This window comes from Balaenoptera borealis (genome assembly GCF_965194805.1).
Source record: "Balaenoptera borealis genome assembly, chromosome: 9".
Classification (NCBI taxonomy): Eukaryota; Metazoa; Chordata; class Mammalia; order Artiodactyla; family Balaenopteridae; genus Balaenoptera; species Balaenoptera borealis.
The window spans coordinates 67,828,508-67,853,988 of NC_138873.1; the positions used below are offsets into that span (position 1 = coordinate 67,828,508).

Below are 25,481 nucleotides of genomic sequence, written 5' to 3' on the forward strand. Positions count from 1 at the left end.
TTAGAAATACAAGCCCACATGACTAAAAGTACCCTATTAGTTACTCTTTTCTCCAGACTGATTTCTCGTGGGGTGACTGGAGTGCTTTACTGAATAAGCTGCTGCTGAATTGATGACCTGACAGTTGTGTGGAGAGGGGAGTCACACTCCTTCTTAGGGCTGCTTATACTAGCAGTCGTATTTTGGCTGTGATTCAGGAGCCCGTCCTAGAGTTCCTGCTGAGTGGTTGTGAAGCTGGGTGCCCTGCTGTTGTTTGATGGACTGATCCTCTTCCTTTAGGGGTAACTTCATCTGGGTTTGGTACGGCTCTCTTGGCTCGCAAAGAATGTCTGAAATTCCTAATCAAGAAACTTTCCAAGATCGTCCGACTTACAGAAAGTCAGAAAAATGAATTGAAGATTTATGACAGACTCAAAGCCAAAGAATTCACTGGGATAGATAACCTTTGGGGAATTCATCCATTTTTTATACCAAGGGGTAAGAATGATTTTTAATAAATAAGATTCTCTTCTTGTGGTTCACAAATACCTGACCTTTATTGTGACTTTTAACTTCAGTATATCATGACTACTTTTTATCTGAGTTAGAATCTGACTTGGCGTAATCATAATTGTGTGAGTGGTTAAAAATATATAACTGGCATATAAAAATAGGAGAAAATACAGTCTTTAATACATGAGTAAATTGTCCCGTTAAAAATGCATTTATTTGTTTATTATTTGGTGCTCAAAGCAAGACCTTTCCTGTAGTGGTAATTCAGCCCATAATGTTTCAACTAAGAACTTTATCGCCTTTTACAAAAACAGTTTTGTGAACCCTTGAGGGCAGGTGTCATTCATCTTCCTGTCCCTGGCATCTGCCACGTAGCCTAGCAGTCATAGGCATTCAGAGAATGTCTGCTGAGTGAGTGAATGGATGAATAAATGAGTGATTAAATAGGAAATGCAGGTGGATTTCAGTTCTAATCCTTGCTCTTATTAGGTTGCCTCTGTCAAATATTTAAATGAGGTAGTTATATTAGATATTTATCCAGGGCACTCTGAATTTTTCGGATTGTTGCTTCTCTAGCAGAGTCATCTCTTTCTTGTCCCTTCTTTCCTCTCTGTGTCAAGAATTGTTGAATGCCTGGAATGTGTAGAGGTGCAGTGGCAGTTAGCGGGGGTTCAGTGGTGAACTAAAGCAGCCCAGCTTCCGGGCTGAATGGAACATTACCCCTTTCCCTCTCCCTCTTCAACAGTACTGTCTTCATCCCTGATGGGGCCCCCCCGTGATCTAACCATTAGATCCCTTCCCTAAGCCGTCATGGTAGTATTCAGTTCTCTCGTGTAGGAGCTGTGTGCTCGTGGCCTGGGACTGGGGTGGTCCTTGCTTCTGCTTCCGTAGCTGAGGTAATAAATGTTTTCCTAGCCCCACTGCCTCCAAACTGATGTACCAACAGCTTCTGCCAGGAGACATAGTGGCATAAATATTAAGCCCTCTAAGACTGTTATTAGTCCTGCACTTCAGCTATACTATGGGTTAAGGATGCATCCTGAATTGTCTTGGTGGCCTAAAAACCTTGGATGAAATTGTTTATATGGAACCATCTGGCCTATATACCAAGCTTCCACTTGACTTTTAGGAAAATACAAGTATAAGGTAAATTGTACAAGTACAGGTAGTAGTAATTCCAGGTGTAGGTTGTGAAAGGAAAGATGTATGCTTGCAGTTTCGACCTATATGAGTATGTATAGATGTAGGTGTAGGAAGTGCCGAGATCTGTGTAGTAGGCACAGTTGAAGAAAGTATGCTGCTGGCTCTTCCTGGAAAGCATTTTATGGACCCAAAAGTGAGGAAATATCAAAATAGGGCTAAGCGTTTTCACCACAGATGGTACTTCACTGACTGACAGTCTACTTGGTGGATTCTTTTAATCTCCAGTTGATATATATGTATGATTTGGTGATGTCTAGCTTAAATGTGGCTTTTCTTTCCTCCACTTCAGGACCTGTCTTGCACAGGAATAATATCGCCGACTATGCACTCAGCGCGGGCACCACAGCTATGAATGCCCAGAGGCTCTTAAGAGCTACAAAACTGAACAAACCTATCCTCTTGGAGGGCTCCCCTGGTGTGGGCAAGACGAGCTTGGTGGGAGCCTTAGCCAAGGCTTCAGGCAACACTCTTGTCCGAATCAACTTGTCAGAGCAGACGGTAAGCTTAAGTCACGCTACAGCTGATGGGGGTAGGTGTAGGGAGTAATGTTTTTATCTATTTATAGAGTTTTCTAGTCAGAAATAATCACGATGTCAGAACCCCAAATATTTCATGGTGATAAAGACCATAGCAACATGATCCACAAACCTAATTCTCCTTTTGTGTTCATTAATAGATGACACCTGTAGTAGTATTCTCTCTGGATGCTTTATTGTAATTCTCTTTTGAGGGAGAATCACTCATTTCAGTTTTTATTGTAATACAGCCTCTCTCTATTTTTGTCCTTTCTAAAAATATTAATTACAGATAAAATGACCCTTTAAACAATCTTATGAAAATATGGGACAGAGATGACAAATTAACTAATCTCCTGGGATGGGGTCTGGGAGGAGGGCCTTGTTTTTGGTGTGTGTGGTTTTTGTTTTTGTTCTTTAAGGTCACCAATTTATTTCCAAGTACATCCAATGTTGAGAACTATTGATCTAGAGCTCCAGTTGATAGATGCTTAGACTATTGTGATGATAAGATGCTTGGGGCATGTCTGGGCTCCTGGTAAAGAGTTCTGGCATTGATTAGTTCTCTCTTGGGGGTAAGACTAAAAAGTGGTACAAGGCCTAAGTATTTACCATTTTACGTTTGGGGTCTTGGGATCTAGTTAATTTTCTATGTAATGTTGGCTTTCCCCCATTTCTTCCTCCTCTCTAAAGGACATCACAGACCTGTTTGGAGCAGATCTACCTGTTGAAGGTGGCAAGGGAGGAGAGTTTGCCTGGCGCGATGGCCCCTTGCTGGCAGCCTTGAAGGCAGGCCATTGGGTTGTGTTGGATGAGGTGAGAGGACGGCCCATCGTGCCAACGTGGGACTACAAGTGTGAGAAATGGGGGTGGGGGCAGAACTTTTCGAGGCTTGAGGGCATTTCGCAGTGGATGATCATGCCCTTGGCTAGTAAAGGCAAATTCTCTGATGAAAAGAATCCTCCGTGGTCTCTTTTATGAATAAGAAAAGTCACTTGTCAGAAAGCATATACAGAACTCCCCCCATGTATAGGGTTGGCCAGAAAGTTCATTTGGGTTTTCCCATAGCATCTTATGGAAAACCAAACAAACTTTTTGGCCAGCCCAATATAACCTACAAACTCTCCTACTTTCGTGAGCTAGCCTCCAGAAAAAGTGCCTCTTCACTAGTTTTATGCTCTAGTCGCTGGCAGGCTTGCTGTGTTTGTATTTATTTTCAGAGTTAAACATAGTTTACAAATAGTGCCAACCACCTCATTTCAGCAGAGAGGCTGGGGAGAGTTATAGTAGGAAGAGACATAGAAAAATGGCGAGAAAATGGTCAGTGTTATATGTGCACATGGAATAAATTAATGACCAAAACAGAGCACATCATGAGACACGTGATAAGTGCCGAATCTCTGTGACTGGCAGGCAGCTAGAGAGATATGGAGAAGTGATGCACAAAATAAAAAAATTGAAGGTTGTGGCCAAAGGATTTGAGTTAGTTCGGGATGTGCGATGTCAGTTGCAGAAAAGGCGAGCAAGTAGTTGTGTAGCTTAAAATGATTTGAGTGATGAAAGTGCCACAGAAGACTTTTGACACAGGTCCCAGTGGGTTCCCTAGATTCAGACCCCCTTGTGTCTGCAGTAAGGGGGGTGGATTCCTTTTCTGCTGAGCTGCTTCCTAATTACCAGATATTAAAAGAGAGGGAGGGTTTTGGTTTTTGTTTTATTCCCCCCAGATTTTTTTGAAAAAGATATGTGATAGAATAATCATCAGCCAGGAAAAAAAGAGTGCCTTGTTTCAAAGCTAGAAGACTGCTGACCATAGTCATATTTTGTGGAAATGCACATAGGGACTGCAAGGCATTCTGGCCTTGCAGTCACACATAAGAGCAGCTTTTAGAACTTGACCTGTATGTGGGTATATAGCGGAGTTTGTGTTTTGAGTGCTTATGTAAACATGACACTTGAAATTCTAATATAATCTGATTTTTGGCCCATTTGCATTTTACTGATTCACATTTCACAGTTGAATTTTTCCATGTTACCTAAAAACCACCCATACTTCACATCCCTGAGCTCTGAACTCAGCATCTGAGGACCTCCATTCAGCAATTTTCATTTCTGGCGCTCACACACACAAATCCTCGTGTTTGCTCTTGTTTTTCACAAAACTGTTGGCATAGTTAGATCTACTTTATGTAGTTTATATCGTGACTTTGAAGCCCATTTGGAGAGTTTATTCAGTATTTGAGCTGGGAAGGATGTTTATTTAAGTATGTAAAGAGCTATCTTACTTCACCTTAAAAAAATCCCAGAGCGAAAATGAGATATCTTTGTATTGGAAAGTTTCTTTTGTAAGCTATGATTTATAAAGTAGGCCAATGTAGGAGCAGATGATGGATACAGTTTTATTTTTGAGACTAATTTAACTGCTGTAAAAAAATTTAACCTACATACTCAGTTTACTTAAAAATTATTGCTATTTTATACACCCCAAATTTCTCTAACATATATATGAAATAATAGGATGAATACACATCAGTTCAGCTTGAGAAGCAGAATGTTACCAATGTTGTTTGAACTCCTTCCCCCTTGAGGATAAGACTACTTTTTGTGCATATTATTCTTTTGCTTTTTGTAACAGCTATACAGCATATAAAATAAGTATATGCTCTTTCTTCTCCAAATAGCTTAACCTGGCTTCGCAGTCAGTCTTGGAAGGACTCAATGCTTGTTTTGACCACCGAGGAGAAATCTATATTCCTGAGTTAGGAATGAGCTTTCAAGTGCTGCATGAGAAGACGAAGATTTTTGGTTGTCAGAATCCTTTTAGACAAGGAGGCGGAAGGAAGGGCTTGCCCAGGTCTTTCCTAAATAGGTTTACTCAGGTAAGATTTGCTGTTGCCCCAGAAACCAGAGGTGGTGTCAGGGGCAATAATACTGCTGACACCTAGCTATGAGGGTGCCCACTATGAGAATGAGACAGGCTCAGTGTAATGATCTGCCTCTCGATTTCGTATCTTTATATGTTGGATATCAATGTGACTGATTCCCATAATCACTTCTCTCCTGCTGCGAATCCTTTATCTTAGGTCTCAGAGGACCTGGTATGTTATCAGTTGGAGGAAAGTAAGATGACCACCATCTTGAGGATTCTATTACTGTGCTCAGAGATTAAGGCCAATCTTTGACCTTTTCAAGTGTATTTGTGATCTGTTAGAACATTAAAAGATTATTTTATAATGAAAATGCATTTAAATCTAAGTAAAATAAAGTATAAAAAACTACCATGAAGAAAAAAAAAATCCAGTATTCTCCATGCCAAAGTCAACCACTATTAATAGTTGGTATCTTTTCTTATTACCTTAATTCTCATTTGCAGCAGAAGGTGTGTGTGTGTGTACACGTAGGCTTACATGTTTTAACATCTTTTTTCAAAGTTTGGCTAATGTAGTGGCTTGGAAATGCTTCTAGATGTTAGCTTTCTTTTATGCCCCATCCCGTGATAATAAAGAATTTACTGAGTATCTTTTAAGAAATTTATTATGAAAAATTTCAAACTTATTGAAAAGTTGATCAAATTTTAAAATGAATGCTCATATACCTACCATCTGGATTTTTTAGAGCATTTTACATGATATATAGGAAATTAAAATTACAAATATACTTAAAAAAATTACTTACATGTCTTTCTCTAAGTCACTAGAATGAAGCTAACAAGAAAACCCTCTTTTGCTGTATATTTCAAAGATTTTATATGATTCCGTATCCTAAAAATGAAAGAAAATAAATTTCTATAACTGAAATATATATATTACTGAGGTATTATTTGGTGTTAAATAAAAATTTTACGTAAGTCACGGTAGTCATTTCTGGTGTTTGGTAAAGAGAAACGATGGCGTTTTTTCATGTTATTTTTGAATTTTCTAGGTCTTTGTGGATCCCCTTACAGTAATAGACATGGAGTTCATTGCCAGTACTCTGTTTCCAGCCATTGACAAAAGTATTGTTAAAAAAATGGTTGCTTTCAACAACCAAGTAAGTACCTACGTGTATTATTCTTTGTTTTTCTGATTTTCTCATTTTCTCAACATGGAACACTAAATTACCAGTCTCCGTAACTAAGATAAGTCACATAGACTTCTAAAAGTTTCTAGTGGAAGGCAAGCTACTCATTTGAGGGTTACAGTAATTCAGTTCTGTTGCGTGTATCATTGTCAATGCTTACAGGGTATTCCTGGCATTGAGAAGTCTGGGTTGGGAGAAGGAGACATCTGAATCAAGCCTGTTAGTCTCTGTTTTGGATTATGTATGCATTCACAGTACACTGATAGTACTTAATGCAGTGCCTAGCAGTGGGACATGCTTTCCCAGTAAGGGTATTTTCTTTTCAGATTGATCACGAAGTCACTGTCGAGAAGAAATGGGGGCAAATAGGAGGACCCTGGGAATTCAACCTCCGGGACCTTTTCCGCTGGTGTCAGTTGATGCTAGTTGACCAGTCCCCTGGGTGTTATGATCCTGGTCAGCATGTGTTTTTGGTCTATGGTGAAAGAATGAGAACCAAGGAAGATAAAGAAAAGGTGAGTTTCATACTTGCTCTTTGCATTTCTTTCCATCTGTAAGTTGATTTCTTCCTGAGGGACAGAAGGGGTGTACTCATTAACAATACCAAACCCAGTAAAGCTGCTTGGAAATTTAAAAGTTACGGGAAGAAACTAAACATTCACCTGTCTCGGAGTCTCATAGTGTAGTTTGCTTTGGAGGACACAGTTTGCTTATCCATCTAAATCCCCATGATTGCAGACCTTCTTTAACAGTATTGCCCTCCATTAATAAAGGCTTGGTCTTTATCACCTTTCCAGGCACAAAAGTGAGAAGCAGGAGGAGACAGGTGATAACCAGTAGAAGAGGAGGGCTTTCTACTTTTAAATAAATGTCAAATTGCAAAGTATTTTCTCTAGAAAGGATAAATAGATGAAAAGAGAGAGGAAATTCTGTATCTAAATGGAAGTAAAAATATCCCTTTGTAAGTAGAAAACAACACCAGAATTTCCAACTTAGTAAATTAATAATGTGTACATTTTGCTTTGTGGTATTTCAAGTCCAGTTCATGGAAAATTCACAACAGTTGCAGGTGGGAGGTGCTGTCATGACCTCTTACAGATGAGGAGGATCCAAGGCTCAGAGTCATGGAATCTCAGTGTAGCAAGTGGCACAGCCAGCTCTCCAGCACAGACCTTTCCACTTTGCCTGCTATTCCTTCTACTGTATCACAGTTGTTTACAAACAAAGCAACTTACAGATTCATGTGAGTTAGAAACAGTAACCTCCTTACTGACGTGAAGATGTGGCTGCACGTGGCACAAGTGACTTTCACACACTTTCATTCTGCTACTAAGAGCACAGATCCCCTTCTGTGTGGCATCCAGAGTCTAGCCCAGTGTTAACAACTCATTTATTACATGCAGATGGCTTTCAGTATTTTAGGACAAGATGTTCAGTTAGTTTTGTTTTTTTCACAAATTTTAGTTCACATAGCCTCAGCTAGTGTTTTCATTTCTCCATCCACTTACTGGTTACAGTGGATTAACTGTGGCAGGACTGGCCAGTGTTGGGGAACTGATGTTGGTCAGATGGTGAGTCACTGTAGGGTGTGGAAGGTTTCCATCACTCCTCCAGTTCAGTTGCTGTAGTTGACCAAATGTTTTCTGAGGGGGAAAGAAGCTAAGTAAAATAATAATAGAAGAAGAGAGGCTATAAAAGTATTTGTAATTTTAACTCTGGTATAATATCAGTGAGAGGAGATGATATGCTGTAGAGTGGGATATAAGGTCAGAAATCGCCTGGACCAAGGAGTAGGTGGTGGGAGCATTTTCTTCTGTGCTGCTTTTAGGCTTTTACTCAGTGTTTGATACTCATTATGATTTTATCTTTGTTGTTTTTATTTTCTGACTTCAGTATACATTGATTAGTATGAATATTGCTGCTTTGTTAGAAATGCACAACTTGTTGTAAATATTTTGGGTGGCTGGAATCTTTGTGGCTGCTATGGGCTAAATTAGTGTTTTTTACACACCCTTATCTTTTCCCCTCCCCAGCTCCTCTTAGATTTAAAAAAAGAAAAAAAAAGTGCATAAATGAAGTACAGTTAACAGGAAGTTTTTAACAGTATTGCTGCTAAGGAAGGGATAAGTGAATGTAAATAATCAGTCAGAGAAATTACTTTGCTTGTCCTCTCTACATAAATATTTAGAAGGATAACAGTGATTTTGGAGTCAGACAGGCTTAGATTTGAAATCAGTTACCAACCATGGGCAAATCATGTAACTCATGAATCCCCTAATCCATATCTATAAAATGGAAATGGAAATACCTATTTTGCAAGGGTATTAGGATCAGAAATAATCTATTAAAGCACCTAATATAATGTTTGGCACGTGGTAGGTACTCAGGAAACAGTCATTGTTCTTCATAAACTTCATGTTTCTCTTCTACCTTCTTTAGGTGGTATCTTGAATGATGAAAGCAAATTCATTTTTCATCTCAAGATTTACCACAGTTTCTATGGCTTTAATTTATGGTATTTTCTCACTGGAATCTCAAAATAATTTGAGATTATGTGGTTATTACTCTTTTCTTAAGCTTCAGTTTACTTTCATTCTGAAGAATTAAATGCAATCTATCCTTTTTATAAGAAAATTCAAAAAGATAAGGACTCAGAATATTGTCATTCTCCTATTGTGTTCATGTTTACTAGTATTCATTCTAGAAGGTTTGGCTCAGAATTTGGTGGAGTGATTTGTGTTTTGATTGTATCATCGTCTTCCTTTAGGTCATTGCTGTATTCAAGGATGTGTTTAATTCAAATTCTAACCCGTACCTGGGAACCAGACTGTTTCACATCACTCCCTGTGATGTTCAGGTGAGGAGAGGAGGATAAGCCACTTTCAGTTTTCTGTGGCTTCTGCTCCCTCTCGCAGGCACACTTGTGAAAACTCACCGGCATGTCTTTTTCAGCTGGGCTACTCGATGCTTTCCCGTGGCAGCTACGTTCCTCCCCCGACCTGCCGGCCCCTGTTGCTCCTGCACCAGTCTTTACAGTCTCTGGAGTCAGTTATGAAGTGTGTACAAATGAGCTGGATGGTCATCCTTGTGGGGCCAGCCTCAGTGGGCAAGACCAGCTTGGTTCAGCTCCTGGCTCACCTTACTGGTCACACTTTAAAGATCATGGCCATGAACAGTGCAATGGACACTTCAGAGCTTCTGGGTGGATTTGAGCAGGTAACTGATCTGCCTCTGCGTTTTCAGGCAGGACACAATAAACCGTGTGGTCTGGCTGGTGGTCTTCTGTGTTGGTGGTAGCTACAGTAGCAGTGTTCTTTGATTCTGGCCATGGGCTGTGCTGGGTTCACGTGCTCTGGAAATTGCAGGTTGATCTCATCCGGCCGTGGAGGCAGCTCCTTGAGAAGGTGGAGGGCACTGTCAGGACCCTGGTAAGAGACAGCCTCCTCGTCAGTGCCGACGATGCAGAAGTAGTGCTGCGAGCCTGGAGTCATTTCCTCCTGACCTGTAAGCCCAAGTGTCTTGGAGAAGGTGGTAAGGGTGTCACGATGGAGATTGTCAGCAAGCTGGAAGCAGTGCTACTGCTTATGCAGAGACTCAACAATAAAATCAACTCATACTCCAAGGCAGGTATGTGTGTTTGGGTGTGTGTATCAGACACTTACCATTGCCCATATAGTGTCCACCCGCAGGTAATACATTTGTAAATGCAATGCCCATAATTTTTGAAATGAATTTAATGATTATTAACAATCAAAATTTGGAAATCTTTGTCCTAGGAAATAAAATGAAGCTGATGTTAAGTATTCAGAATTGGTGATCCTAAACAAAGGAAACAGGAAAGAAATTGGTTACTGAGTTTGATTTATTCTGTGTATAATCAACCACAGTGACTTGTATGTAAATTTGGTTTTATTTTTTGTTGGCCTGTTTTGTTTTTTTTTTTTAATTATTTATTTATTTATTTATGGCTGTGTTGGGTCTTCGTTTCTGTGCGAGGGCCTTCCGCAGTTGCTGCAAGCGGGGGCCACTCTTCATCGCAGTGCGCGGGCCTCCCACTACCGTGGCCCCTCCTGCCACGGAACACAGGCTCCAGACGCGCAGGCTCAGTAGTTGTGGTGCACGGGCCCAGTTGCTCCGCGGCATGTGGGATCCCCCCAGACCAGGGCTCGAACCCGTGTCACATGCATCAGCAGGCAGACTCTCAACCACTGCACCACCAGGGAAGCCCCCTGTTGGCCTGTTTTTTAAACTTGTTAATAACTTCTCAAGAAATTGAGTATTTCAAACTGAAGAACAGAAGTCTAAATTGATAGCTAGGAATCTATTTTGTATAGAAGATGGAGGAAATTCCTCACTTAACCTGGAGATATACAACTCTCATCTTGTAGTGCAACTTTTTGGGTGGTGATGAGCATGCCTTTAGGGGAGACTTGATTAAAGGTTAAGGCCTGTCACTGAGGTTGTCATCCTTTCCAGAACCTGGTCTTAACTGTTGATTCCTTAGGAATTCTCAGTTATTCCTTGGGAATAGTTGATTCCTTAGGGCTGAAGAAATGAGACTCCCCTCTTCCCACTGTGTCAACCTTGTATCCATAGCTGTGGGTCAGATAGTTTACTTTCTTAGTTAAGACAGTGATTTCAGTGTTGTTTTGATCTGTCATTTTCCAATTCAAGCTCACCATTTGAATTTGAAATTCTTTACTCATTCATTCAAATTAATTATTAAATAGGTTAATGAAGTCATATATCACTTTATATATTTTTAAAAGATAGGTATTGTAAAACTCACCATTGAGGTTTGAATTCCTACTGAGTGGTGGACACTATGTTAAATGTGTTTACTTTTAATCCTCACAACAGTACCACATTATAAGGAAAAATGAACCCCATTTTATACATGAGGAAATGGATGCTCATAAAAGTAAAATAACCTGCCCAATGCCTTCTTGTTACCGAGTGGTTAGACTAGGTTTGGGCTCCAGTCCTCTGTGACTTCAAAACCTGGAATCTGGTGTGTATGGATTTCTTTCATAAGTCTGTTAAAATGTAAATATCTAGGGAAGTTCTCACAGCCCATTCTCAATACTGCTTTTTTTTTTTTTAATTTATTTATTTGGCTGCATCAGGTCTTAGTTGTGGCACGCGGGATCTTTCGTTGTGGCGCACGGGCTCTAGAGCGCTCTGGCTTGGTAGCTGCGGCGCACAGGCCTAGTTGCCCTGCAGCACGTGGGATCTTAGTTCCCCGACCATGGGGTGAACCCGTGTCCCTCGCATTGGAAGGCAGATTCTTAACCACTGGACCGCCAGGGAAATCCCAATACTGCTTTTTATTTAGGATTGACTTTCATATTGAGTAATTCATTTCTTAGGGATATTGATAGAGTGAAAGAGGCTGGGTCTAAAACAGTTTGTCTACTACTCTCTTACTTTTGGTTAAAAGTATCTTTTCTTCTTCTTAACTTTATATCTTTTAATGTCCCTATGATGAACATGTGTGACTTTTAAAATATATTCTAGTTTCATATTTTATCTTAAATCTTTGTACATATTGAGCATATATATAATAGCTCTATTAACATCAGAATGCAGCCCTTAGGGACTTAAAGAAGCAAGAAAATATATCTAGGAATTTTTATTAGATTCTGGGCATTTTGAATTTAAGTTGCTAAGTGCTGCATTTTGTTTTTTTGAGGTTTTCTTTGGGGGGAATAAGGCAGTTGAGTTGCTTATGGATCATTTTTATCTTTTCAAGCTTGCACTTAAGCTGTGTAAGGTCAGGTCCGGAGTAACCTTTGCTCTAGGGTTAAATGAGCCCCCCTCTTGAGGCATGGCCCTATGGCATCTCTACTGAAGGTCCTGTGTGTTCTGCGGAGTCTCTTCGCTTTGACTGGTGGGAACTGGAGTGTTGTTCAGCCCCGTGTGAACTCCGGGAATTCTTCAGCTCACAGCTCCCCAGTAACTGTCCTTTCCTTGGAAGTTTTTGCTCATGCTTGTGGAGTTTCAGCCTTCACATGCACGTGTAGATTATTATTGAGCCAAAGACTCCAGGAGCCCTCATCTGGATTTCTGGAGCCATCCCTTTGAGTAACTCTTGCCTTTTGAGCACCCTGCCCCTCATTCTAGTTGCTGTAGCGTCCCTGAATTCAAGTCTGTGACCTCAGGTCATTGAGGCCTTGGGATCTGTTTGAGTTTCCCCTCCCCGCTTTGCAGTCTAGAAACTGCTTCCAGGCAGAAAGCCGGCCATTATAGGACCTCCTTCCCTCAGGTGTCACATTCCTGTACTGTTTTCCAACATCTGAAAGCAGTTGTTTCATGTATTTTACCAGTTTTCTAATCGTTAAACACTGGGAGGTTAAGTCTAAACCTTACTATTCCTTCATGGCTAGAAGCAGAAATCCAACATATATTACCTTATGATATGAAAAAGGGTCAGGAAACAATTTCTTCTCTTTCTTTTTTAAAGTTACTTTTTTTTGGATTCTATTTGGTTTTTAAAAGATTTTGTTTATTTATTTATTTATTTATTTATGGCTGTGCTGGGTCTTCGTTTCTGTGCGAGGGCTTTCTCTAGTTGCGCCGAGCGGGGGCCACTCTTCATCGCGGTGCACGGGCCTCTCACTATCGCGGCCTCTCTTGTTGCGGAGCGCAGGCTCAGTAATTGTGGCTCACGGGCCTAGTTGCTCCGCAGCATGTGGGATCCCCCCAGACCAGGGCTCGAACCCGTGTCCCCTGCATTGGCAGGCACAGTCTCAACCGCTGCGCCACCAGGGAAGCCCCTCTCTTTCTTTTTTAAAAAAATAATTTTATTTTATTGGAGTATAGTTGATTTACAGTGTGGTGTTTCAGGTGTACAGCAAAGTGATTCAGTTATATATGTACATATATTCATTCTTTTTTAGATTCTTTTCTCATATAGGTTATCACAGAATATTGAGTAGAGTTCCCTATGCTATACAGTAGGTCCTTGTTGGTTATCTGTCTTACATAAGGAAACAATTTCTAATAAGAAAGATCAATTGAAAAAATTCTGGGAAAGGACTATCTAAACTATGAAGCAAATAAATACCGGTTGTTACTGTATACGATATGGTCATTACAAAGGATGCCCTGTTTAATGACACTGATTGCATTGTGCCGACTTAACAGCACTTTCCTATAGTATAAATGCAGTAATAGGTGGAAGACATTATCCTTCCTCATTTGAAAAATTAAAACACATCAAGATAATTTCCCTTCTCCATCACCCTTGAGTCAACTTTATCTAGCCATTCATTCAGAAAGCCATTAAGTATTTTCTATCCCCAAACCTAATTTTCTTACTTGTTTTGTTCAAACAAAAATGAAAAGCTTTTTGTTTACCCTATTATGAAACTTCAAAGAACTGGGCCAGAAGTTTCCAGCCTTCTTTTAATAAACTCTTAGTTTTTTGTTTTATTTGTTTGTTTTTGATTGCCCTGGTTTGAAATTAAATACTGTGGCTGTGACGTTTCAGAGTTTGCCAAACTCGTGGAAGAGTTCCGAAGCTTTGGTGTGAAGCTTATGCAGTCAGCCAGTGGCCGAAGCTGTGGCACATTCGAATGGGTTGACAGCATGTTGGTTCGGGCCCTGAAGTCTGGAGATTGGCTTTTGATGGACAATGTTAACTTCTGCAAGTAAGGACCTTCTATTCAATCATGAGTGGGTCTGATTGAAATTTGAGATAATGCATGTCAAAGTAGAAACCCAGGTGGAAGCTCTGGTTTTGTTTTTCCTCCCTCCCTCCCTGCCTCCCTCCTTCCCTCCCTCCCTCTCTCCCTCTTCATTGGTGTGCGCAGGCATTGCAGTGCGCGGGTCTCTCATTGCAGTGGCTTCTCTTGTTGCGGAGCACGGGCTCAGTAGTTGTGGCTCGCAGGCTCAGTAGTTGTGGCGCACAGGCTTAGTTGCTCTGCGGCATGTGGGATCTTCCCGGACCAGGGCTTGAATCCATGTCACCTGCATTGGCAGGCAAATTCTCAACCACTGCACCACCAGGGAATTCCAGCTCTGGTATTTTTAATCCACTGTTTTCTTAGCTAGAAACACATCCTCAGCTATATTCTATGGACTTCTCCCAGTGGTGAACAATGGTAGTTGGTTATTAGCTACAATATTTAAGTTCTAGCAGATAGTTTTGAGCTGAACTGAAGGCTAACAAAATTGGACTACTTTTCCAACTAACATCCTTTGAGTTACACCTTTGTATTTAACATCAGAAAGGTTCCTTTTGTTAGGGTTTTTTTTCTTTTCTTTCTTTTTTTTTTTTTGCCGCGCCACGCAGTTTGTGGTATTTTAGTTCCCTGACCAGGGATTGAACCCCAGTCCACGGCAGTGAAAGCGCTGAGTCCTAACCCCTGGACTGCCAGGGAATTCCCTGTTAGGGTCATTCTTAAGTACAGATTTTTGAAATGGAGGGTCTGACACAGGGCAGACATTTAGTAAATGTGCATTCAGTGTGTACCACTTGATTCCAAAGTAAGGAGAAGGGCAAGCATAAGACTACTCTGCCTGTACAGTGAGTGTAATACAGGTCAGGTGATGGGCTTCTCTACCTGGAGCATTTTCAGAATGTTTCGAATTAAAATCCAGTTACCTTTAAATGGATTTGATAATATTGGGAAGTGGGGGAGAGGGAGGGGGAAAGAGAAGACAGTTGTATTAGTTCAGGGAACTTTCTATCATTTTCCTTAATTCATTCAACAAACATTTTGTATATTTACTGTGTATGAATCACTGGGCTGTGTGCCTTGGGGAGTGAAAACGGGTATTGATAGGAAAAGAGATCTTGGAAGAATCACAGTTCTGTACGGGGACGTGGTCTGTGCTGAAGGGAAGACATGGGTCAGGCGCAGTGAGAGGCCTGAGCCAGGGCGGTAGTCAGTGTGGCACGCCAGCCTGTCCCCCATTTGGATTCTCTCTGTGCAGCCCATCGGTGCTGGATCGTTTGAATGCTTTGCTGGAACCCGGAGGTGTCCTCACTGTTAGTGAGAGAGGAATCATCGATGGATCCACTCCCACCATAACACCAAATCCCAATTTCAGGTATTTATGCCTCTTAAGTGTGTGCCTCAGAATCTGACAGCCTTGATGTCAGAGGTGACCATTCATTAGGGCCACCTTATATATCGTATTTGTACAGTCAGTCATGAGCATGTTCATGCACTCATTGATTTAACATATATTTACTGAGGCTCTGCTATTTGCCAGGTGCTGGTGTGCTTTGGGGGGGCACAGCAGTAAATAAGAAAGATGAGGTCCTTGCCTTGGGTTGGTGAAGGCTGGAAGCAGGGAGACCAGTTACAAGCCTTTTGCAGTTCAGGTGAGAGATGATAGCTTAGACTAGGGCTCTTAGATCAGTGGGACTTGCTCATGGGGTTGTGGGTTAAGAAAAGGAGGAAGCAAAGATGGCATCTAAGGTTTTGGCTTGAGTAATTGGGTAAAAGGGTGCCATTCATTGAGAAAGGAGAGACTGGCAAAGGAGCAGGTTTGGTGTGGGGAGGGTTAGCAGCAATCAGCTGTTTAGCTTTGGAGGTAAGTGTGAGCTGTCAGATAGCTAGATGCAGAAGTTGATGGCCATTGAATGTTACGAAGCTAAGTGTTTCTGGAGAATACACTGCTCCTTTTTCTTTTCTCTGTAGGTGAGTTAGAATAATTGATGAATTAGCACTGCCTGATGTGGGGAATATCTGAAAGTAAGAATTTTACAGTCCTCAGTACTAAAGTGCACTGGATATTCAATACTTAGTTCCTTAGGAAAATAGGTTTAGAGAAACTGATTTGCTGTATTGATGCATTTTGGAACTAGAGGATAGAATGCAGATGTAAATAGCATCTGTACGTTGAGTTAGCAGTGTCTCTTTTGATGAGCTCCCTGAAGATGAGCCACATATGATTTGCCCTCACCAATTGTTGCTGAGCTGCACTGTCAGTTGCACTGAGATTTTGATTTTTTTTCCTTTGAATTGCTATACTACTAGACTTTTTCTCTCAATGGATCCTGTTCATGGAGAAATATCCCGAGCTATGAGGAATCGTGGACTTGAAATCTACATTTCAGGAGAAAGGGATGGGGGCATCCCAGATGACCTGGATCTGAAAGTCCTACTGCACAGCCTTGGGTTGGTGGGGGACAGTGTGTGTGACATCCTTTTGGCTTTGCACTCAGAGACCCGAAGTGCTGTTGTAGGTAAGGTGCTTGACTTCTAGGCCTCTGCAGGGTTTTCTTCCTCTGGAAGTTCATGTTACTCCATTTGACTGCTAGTTCAGGAGTTCTTACATTTAGTGTACATAGAAATAGAAATTACCAGGAAAGCCTGTTAGTAATGTAGATGCGCTTGGTACCCTTCTTCCCCAAGAGATTGGGTTCAGCAGGTCTGAGTGAGGCACAGGAATCAGCATGTTAAAGAAGCTTCCTGGGGAATTCTGATGCGTGCAGTCAGAGACCACACTCAGAGGAGTACCTGTACTGCTTTTCACGCTGAGATTGGTGAAGTTTGTTCTGCAAATCTTCACGGTCATCATCAAATCTCTTGAAGGTTGAATAAAGAGGGAGCTTTGAGTTGTTTAAAACAGACAGGTGTTACTTCTTCTAAATGTCCAAATATACAAGAAAGAGCAGTAATAATAACAATAATGAAAAAATAATGAAATGTTACTTATTAAGTAACTACTCTGTGTTAGGTGCAATGTTGGCTGCTTATTTAGTCCTCACATTAGTTCTGCAAGGTAGATTTCCATTTTACAGATAAGGCTCAGAGAGGTAGATTAACTTGTCAAATCCAAACAGTTAATAATGACAGCTGGGATTTGAAAGCAGGTCTGTTGAATTTCAAAGCCCATGGTTCTTTCTGGCACCATGCTCATTTTGCCCCCTTCAGTGTATGTCGGCTTTAGATCCAAGGGTCTTTGTGGCCAGGCTTTATCACATTAGTAAATGAGTCATCTAGTCACTTCCCCAAAAGGTACTGCTGACAGGGAAGAAGGGGAGGAGGGCGGAATAGGAGGCAAGGAATGTGAATGTTCCCACAAGTTCATTGTGTGCTAATGAGCCCCTATAGTCCACTTGGAAGGCTTTCTAAAATAAGTATCTGGGTGGATTTGAGTGGAAGTTTGATGTGAAGGTGAAATTTGTCCATTTTCATTGGAGATTTTTCAGAATCTATTGCTCATGGATGGCACTATTTCTTCTTTATAGGTTCTCCAGCGTCCTCGTTGTCAACACTCATTCAGACAGCCTTACTCATTGTGCAGTACCTACAGCGAGGGCTGAGCTTAGACAGAGCCTTTTCTGAAGCATGCTGGGACGCATATGTCCGTTCCCAGGCTTCACCAGCAAACCAGAAGGTACTGTGAAGTGTTTCACACAGCTTTCTACTTTATAACATTACAGGTAATAGGAGGAAACTTTATTGGTGGCAACTTTAATGACCTAAGAGAGCCATCTGTAGTTATGCTCTAACAGAGATCTGGTATCCAGGCACTTTTCTGGAAAATAGCGTAAATATAAATATTCCTTGAAACTTGCCTCTCAGCAGAAAAAGTGAAATTTAGCTTGTAATGTATATTGAGGAATGTGTCTGAGTGTTGTGAGAGGATCACAAAGGGTCTAGAAAACTACTGTTACCCTGCTAGTTTTTGGTAAGAGCACTTGTGTCTCAGTGTCCGTACACCATGTGTTTTTATCTCCTACCAGCTTGTGCAGGCTTTACTGGAGAAACATGTTTCTTCTCTGCAAGCACATGAAACCTGGGGCAACTCCATTCTTGCCATGGGGCTGTGGCCAGATTCTCTGCCCTCGGCTCTCTCTGCTACGGAAGATTCTCATCTCTCTAAAGTCCGAGGCGATGGACAGATCTTAGCATATTGTCTCAATAGGCTGAGCATGAAAACGAGCAACTGGGCAAGGTTAGTGGAGCCTTGAGCTTCTGTGTCTCTTTGGCATCTTGACTTTTCCTTCCTCCCTCCCTTCCTTTCTTCCTTCCTTCTTTCCTTCCGTCCTCCCTCTCTCCCTCCCTCTCTCTCTTTCTTTCTCCCTCTCTCTTTTTTTGATGGTAATGGTCATGACCCAGCATATTTGACCAGAATGTTACGTGGCCATTTTCCACACAGTTCTGTTGTTTGTTGTGATATTGCTCCCTATTTATTATTTATTATAGGTGCGTGTTTTAATTGTCCCCCTTTGGAGGGGACTCATGTTTTCCCTGTTAACCTCTTTGATACATTAATTGTAAAGTTATTGTCTTGGTTCTTTGAAATATGAAATGAAGATTTAACCCTAGTACTAACTTTGCCTATTGCAATGAATTTCAGGATTCAGCCTCTTACTTTGCCAGACTTAGAGAAAATTATGCAGTCCTCCCACCCGGAGAGCTTAAAATTCAGTTCAGTTGAAATGGATACTTACTGGATCGATGAACCAGATGCTCTGGCTGTGGCTGTTAAATTGCTCATAGAAAGAGCAACCAATCAAGACTGGATGCTCAGAGTTAAATGGCTTTATCATTTAGCCAAGAATGTGCCACAGGGGCTTGGTGAGTAGAGAGACTTACTTTGTGTAATGAGGGAATTTAAGTACACTTACCCGGCTTTAGTAACTCAGCAGTTGTTTTACTCTCTGGCTACACTGTTAAAATTACATCTGGGGGAGCTCCTAGCAGGACGTATATGACTTAGCATTACTGCTTATATAGCTGTTAAAATATTAAGGAACACATCTGCCCTTAGATGTTCCCTGAGAGAAATTTTTTTTTCCCCACGTAATCCTTAGCATTTCAGGATCCATCCAGCTTTCTATCAAATCCAGAAGGAAAATGTACTATATTATGTTACTTTTAAGTTTTTGAACATCCTGCTTTTTTTTGCTGTACTTACTCTGCTGCACATGCATTCTATCTGGGAAAGGGTTGCTTTTGGTAAATGTACTTCCCATAAAAGTACATAAGATTCTAATCTTATTTTCATTCCAGTGCTCTAAGTGGTCGTGCTTGATTTCTTTGTACTTTTTTTTCATTCCAAGAGAGGGAAAAGCAACAGTTAACAACATTGTGCAGATTGTAAAGTACAGAACGTGGAATTTGTTGGTAGAACTTGTTGACTAAAGTAATTGAGTTTACATGAGTCTTTCTGCTCCACGAGAACTTGTAGATAAGCCAGTGTATGTGTATATTATTGTGTGGTACATGTGATGTCTAAACGTTGAGAGAAAAATTGTATAAATATTCGTATCTGCGGCGTCCTGTGTGATAGCTACTAGCCACAGGTAGCCACTAAAATGTGACATGTGACATGGCTACTGTGACAGCAGCTATAGAACAGAAGGTTCGAATGGACGGCACTGCTTTAGATGCTAACGTTTGCTTCTCCTTCCTCCACAGAGTCAGTACAGATTCATTTGGAAGCCAGTGCTGCATCTCTTAGGAATTTTTACTCAAATGCTCTCTCATCTGGGGTCAGTAATGTCATCAAAATATTACAACCAAATGTAACAGGTACTGCACCTGACTTGATTTCTAGCTCTCAGCACTCTGGGGAACCTGTCCATTGAGTTCATGGGAGAAAGATCTGTTACAGCTCCCACTTGTAACAGTTTTTTCTAAAGAAGACTCAGGGTATCCAGATGCAAATTCTGCTGCTTTTTTTTGAAATTATGCATTTATTCTTCAGTTTCTGAAAGAGGATGATGACACACAATGTAGTGGGAAGAACACGGGAGTTGGAAGACTGGGCTCCAGTTCCAACTTGGCCACAAACTGGCTTGTTGATTTGGGGCCCATCATTCACACTTGCTGACTTTGTTTGAAAAATATGGGAATTAAATTCATTCTTCTGGGGTCCCTTTCACTTATGACTTTCTGTGATATACTAGTACTGTTAACAGAAACTGTGATCTGTTTTGAGACAAAGGGGAAACAGTACAGGATCAGTTTCTTCAGAAAATAGAAAACCTTAATGATGAAGTTATAAAGCCTTAAATACAAAGTTACAAAACAAAATCATAATGATAAAAGGAGTAGCCATCTGAGCTATCTAATCAAATGAGGTATTCAGAATTTCTCAATCTTTATCTGATGTTGATCAAAACATACTGTTACCCATTTGGTTCAGAAAAAAATATGCATGATGCTTTTGTGCTAAACCTTATGTTTACATAATTATAATCTTATGTATACTTATAATTACCTTATGTACACTAAAGGTAATGGGGTAAATGGTTGAGCAGAAATCAAACAATAGAGAAAACTTCTGTAGTAGTCAGATTGCGGCTGAACCTAATTATGGCTTTCCAATTATGAAGGAATTTTGGTCTTTGGGAACACAGTTCTAGAGTAGAGTGGTAGGTTCCCTTTGTAGCAGACGTGGCTTGCCCTCTGTTGGCACTCATTAGCTCGTCTTCCTTTTTCCTTTTCAGCTGTGTAGCTCTGGATTGTGTAGTCTTGCTGGACTTTGGGATATGGGCCCCCATGTGTACCTTGCTATTCACAATAGGCATTTGTTAGGCTACTCTATGGTGGATGCCTTTAAAACTTGAAGTGCTCCACTGACCCATCCAGCTCAGCCACCATCAAATTAATGTTCCCATCATTTTGTCTTACCTCTTCCGCTGGGCTCTCAACCTCTGGAGCGGGTCAGAGTCTGATCGCTGCTGCTTTACAGAAGAGATACCGAGCTTGAGCCAAAGGAGTAAGAAGTAGCAGCAGCACATCCTGTGATTATAAAGAAATGGTTTTTAAGGGAAATAATCTTGAGTTGCTTTTCTTATTGAAAGCAAATAATGAGATGTGTTCTCATTCATTTTCTGCCATGTAAGTTCGTTTTTTTATGGTTAATGGCGAAAGATTGGGTAATTAAGCCCATGGATTCTTTCCCAACCAGAAGCGGGAGCTGAGCAAATGAATACATTTGTTGGAATGTTTATGCTCTAGCAGAGGTTACCTTTCTACCCTACGGTGGAATGAATTTTCAGGGCTAGAAGAAATTTTGCATTTAGAAAGGAAATAGCGTAGAAGCTGTTGAACCCTACTTTTCTACTACCATGGACTGAAACCATTTCCCTGGTCCCTCTCTTCCCCGGCAGGACTCAGTGTGATCAAAGTAAAACAATGAAAATCCTCAACTGAAATTTGCCAGGCAAGGAGTTTAACTCCAAAATTCTACCTTCTGTTTTTTAAACTAGATGAATATGTGATCCCTCTGGATCCCCGATGGAATATGCAGGCTTTGGACATCATTAGAAATTCGATGGACTTTGACCCACAAATGGACCAGCCTGAGCAGCTCTTTGCCCTTTTAGAGTCTGTTGCAAACAAGTAGGTGAAGTCTACTGTTCTGGGTGCTGTTTGCCTCGCTGTACACCATGGCTTCACAGATTATACCTTTCCTAAGCTATACTTGACAGTCTTATGGGTGTTTAATTTTCTGAACCTGAGAAGTGGTGGGTGTCAGACATGATTGCCTTCGTCACCACCTCTCCTTCATGCTCCATGTGCAGCAAAATCATTCTGACCCTGATGTCCAGGTGCCTGTGAATGTGACAGGTTCTTAATAATTTAATAGGGTGCTTTAATAAATACACTAGTGAAGCATTAGTGGTGGGATTTGTTTTATGGTTAATTTTTTATCATAGGACAGTTGTGTTTCCACTCTTTTCTGTGTGATTCTCAGCAGCTCCTTGCATTTTCACATGTCCTTTCCTCAGCCATCTGTCTGCCCCGTCAAATGTTGGAGATGTACGTACATAGTGACCTATAGTATAAATTTACATAATTGTTATATAAGTTGATCTTTCCTCACCTTTAATTTAATGACCAGTAATATTTTTTAATTGGCCATTAGTGTAATAGATTTAAAAAATAATTTTGTAATTGAGGTATAACGTGCATTACAGAAAAGTACACTAATGATGATTATATATTGTTTTGATGACTTTTCACAAAGTGAACTCACTCATGTGATAATGTAGTAGCACCTCTGAGGCCCTCTTGTCCCCCCTCCCAGCAACTCCCCCTTCCTCCTCCCTAGGTAACTTCTAGCACTGCAGGTTAATTGTGAGATGGCCAGTTTTAAGAGTTCGCAGCACAGTTTGTCATGTCATGGCAGAGCAACACAGTGGGGCTGGGTGGTCTACCTAGCCCTCTGTCTTCCTACCCCCAGCTCAGTTGTCATCCCTCTTGCTGCCGTCTCTCTAGTCCAGAATTTGCAGAGGCACGAGGGGAATGGCAGGTTGAAGGAGATTGATGTTCCAAAGGGTTCTCAGGATTCAGCAGGTAGAGGCTGTAATAAGTATTATTAACCAATACCTATTATGTTATGGAATCTCATTTCAGGACAATCATATATCTTGATCGGGAAAAACGGATTTTTACTGAAGCAAATTTGGTTTCTGTTGGTGGCAAGAAGTTAAGAAATAGTGTTTTGAGAATGTCCTTTGAATTCCATAAAGGTAAGGACATTACCTTTACTTTCTTCAGTTATGCCTCTGACTGCATAATGTTGCTGAAGGTGAGAGGGATTCAGCAGCTGATGCCATGGTACTGATTCCTTTTGATTTGCTAGCTTGAGTTTGAACATCTTCCCTTATTCAGTATTTTTGACTAAGTGCTTTTTTACACGTCCTTGATCTCATTTACTTTTTATAGCAACCATGAGATAAGCCTCATGAGAGAGGAAAGGGAGGCACAGAGATGCTCAAGGTCACATCTCTAGCAAGTAGCAGAGCCAGAACTTGAAACTTGTTCTGTTGGCTCAAAAGTATGAGCTCATAAGCATTTGGTTATAGGTTCTTTCTTCCTCCTTTTTTTTTAAATTGAAAAGATAACGGTATTTCTTGGAAAATATTCAAACTATTATAGAAGCATAAAAATGGAAAAAGTCTCCTCTCGCAGCAGCTACTGTTAATAGTATATTTGTTTATATCTTCTCACATCTGTCTGTATTATCTATCCATCCAGTCATATACACACTTAGAATTCGTATTTAAACAATTTTGTATTTAAACAAATGCTTTTTTTTTTTTAATTAAGACGTTATGAACATCTCTAGGTATACACGACTAATTTGCTAACTTAATAATAGACAAAGATTTGCATTCAATTTTGACGTTTCAAATTGACCCTTGTACTGAGAATAACGTTAAGTTGTAGATTACTGTTGATTTTGAAAATGTCCAGAGATTTAAATCTGATCAAATGTTCTTATTTTGTTTATACCAACTCTAAGATCCAGAGAGCTATCACAGCCTGCCCCATGAAATCGTGGTCAATCTTGCTGCTTTTTTTGAACTTTGTGATGCGCTAATCCTGCTCTGGGTACAGTCCTCCCAGGGGATGGTGTCTGATGCCAGTGTTAATGAGGTAAGGAGATGTACCTGTTTTTATCTTAAGCAACATATTTCTTGGCACAAAGATTCTTAGGGGCAAGACCAACTTCAGTGTTGTTATAGGTACAATATTATTTGAGAAGTTCTTAAGAATTTAAATAGATACACATATTTTAAAGCTTTATGGGGTTATAACTGACATATAGTAAGTCGCATATAAAGTGTACAGTTTTGTATGTTTGACAAGTGTACACCCGTGATACCATTACCACAATCATTACAGTGAACCTCTCCATCACCCTCAGACCTTTTCGTCTTGTTCTTTTGTTTTCTTTTCTTTTTTCCTACCCCCCACCTCCAACCAGGTATCCACTGATCTGCTTTCTGTTAGTGTAGCTCAGTTGTGTTTTCTAGTATTCTATATTGTTCTTTTTTATCTGGCTACTTTCACTTAAAATCATTTTGAGGACTTCCCTGGTGGTCCAGTGGTTAAGACTCCACACTTCCAATGTAGGGGGCACAGGTTTGATCCCTGGTCAGGGAACTAAGATCCCATATGCCGCGTGGTGCAGCCAAAAAAATAAAAATAAAATAAAAATGAAAAAAAATATTTAAAAAATCATTATTTTGAGATGCATCCATATTGTTTTGTGTCTCAAGAATTCATTCCTTCTTATTGCCAAGTAATAGTCCACTGCATGTATGTATTACATCTTATTCATCCACTCACCTGTTGATAAAAATCAGAATCTTAACAGTTATACTTCAATTCACTTAATCCTTCTTAGACATGATTGTCACATATGGACTAAATTGGGCTTGAATCCAGATTATTCGAGTAATTCTGGTTAAACTAGAATTGTAGATCTTAAACTTTTTAGTCTCAAGACCCACCCCCCCTCTTATGTTCATAAAAGTTACCAAAACCCTCAAAGAACTTTTGTTTATGTGTTTACATGTATCAATATTTACTTTATTAGGAAATAAATCTGAGAAATGTAAAAAATATTTATTAATGTGTTTAAGAAACACAGTAACAAATTCATTTCATGGTAATATGAATAACATTTTTAATGAAAAACAACTATTTTCCAAAACAAAAATTAAGAGGAGTGGAACTGTTTTACATTTCTGCAAGTTTCTTTAATGTCTGGCTTAACAGAAGAAAGCTGGATTCTCACACCTGCTTCTGCATTCGGTCTCTTACAGTATGTTGTATGGGTTGAAGTTTGTGAAGAAAAACTGGCCTCTATTTCATGTGGCTAAGAGATTGGAAAGGGAGGAGTATTTAACAAACATTTCATATAACTGTGATATTCTTCTTTGATTCTATACCACAGGTTGACAAGTGTTAGTTTTGTAAAGGTTACTTGTGATGTGGAATCTGAAAAAGTATCACTGATCTTGTCATGTGTTAAAATCCGTTGGCCTGGCTTGCAGTTTGGATGGACTTTTAGCCTTGCATGTATGGTCTCATGCACTGGTAATTTGGAAAGTATTGTTCAGTGAGTTATCAGATCTTCCAAATGTTGACACATTACATTTTTCAATATAGATAAATTTAAAAAGTCCCACTCATGAAAAATTACCACAAAAAGGTACCTCATGAAAAAATCTGTAAGTATTGGGAAGTTGTCAAACTCTTAGTTTTTCAAAGTTCTAGGTTTTACTTGAAGGTTCAAATTCTGTCATCAGCAGCAAATACTCTCCTGTTTTTCTTGAACTGACAGGTTGACTTCATTCATTTTCCACACAGTGTTTGCCAGACACCCAATCACAGTTTGTCCCCTCCACCCTCCCCGCCCTGTTTTTGGTACCATCAGTGCAAATGTCAACATAGTGAAAAAGGCAAATAACGTGACATTATTATGAAAACAGCTTTGACA

General features: G+C 40.3%; 1 protein-coding gene across 5 annotated transcripts in view; it reads left to right on the forward strand.

The window, feature by feature from the left end:
* The window catches only part of MDN1 (midasin AAA ATPase 1), a 158,290-nt gene that overhangs the window by 72,564 nt on the left and 60,245 nt on the right, over positions 1–25,481 (forward strand). For all 5 annotated transcript variants that reach the window (XR_014248649.1, XR_014248650.1, XR_014248651.1 and 2 more), the window contains exons 35-53: positions 280–477; positions 1,985–2,193; positions 2,904–3,026; positions 4,889–5,086; positions 6,129–6,236; positions 6,593–6,781; positions 9,034–9,123; positions 9,219–9,482; positions 9,632–9,893; positions 13,759–13,918; positions 15,207–15,323; positions 16,259–16,467; positions 17,476–17,624; positions 17,974–18,185; positions 18,591–18,811; positions 19,655–19,768; positions 21,454–21,586; positions 22,604–22,719; positions 23,496–23,629. Coding sequence is in view for 2 of the 5 variants with exons in the window: in XM_082405917.1 (XP_082262043.1) it covers positions 280–477; positions 1,985–2,193; positions 2,904–3,026; positions 4,889–5,086; positions 6,129–6,236; positions 6,593–6,781; positions 9,034–9,123; positions 9,219–9,482; positions 9,632–9,893; positions 13,759–13,918; positions 15,207–15,323; positions 16,259–16,467; positions 17,476–17,624; positions 17,974–18,185; positions 18,591–18,811; positions 19,655–19,768; positions 21,454–21,586; positions 22,604–22,719; positions 23,496–23,629 (3,206 nt within the window). In the remaining 3 variants the exon portion in view is untranslated. The remainder of the gene's footprint in view (positions 1–279; positions 478–1,984; positions 2,194–2,903; positions 3,027–4,888; positions 5,087–6,128; positions 6,237–6,592; positions 6,782–9,033; positions 9,124–9,218; positions 9,483–9,631; positions 9,894–13,758; positions 13,919–15,206; positions 15,324–16,258; positions 16,468–17,475; positions 17,625–17,973; positions 18,186–18,590; positions 18,812–19,654; positions 19,769–21,453; positions 21,587–22,603; positions 22,720–23,495; positions 23,630–25,481) is intronic.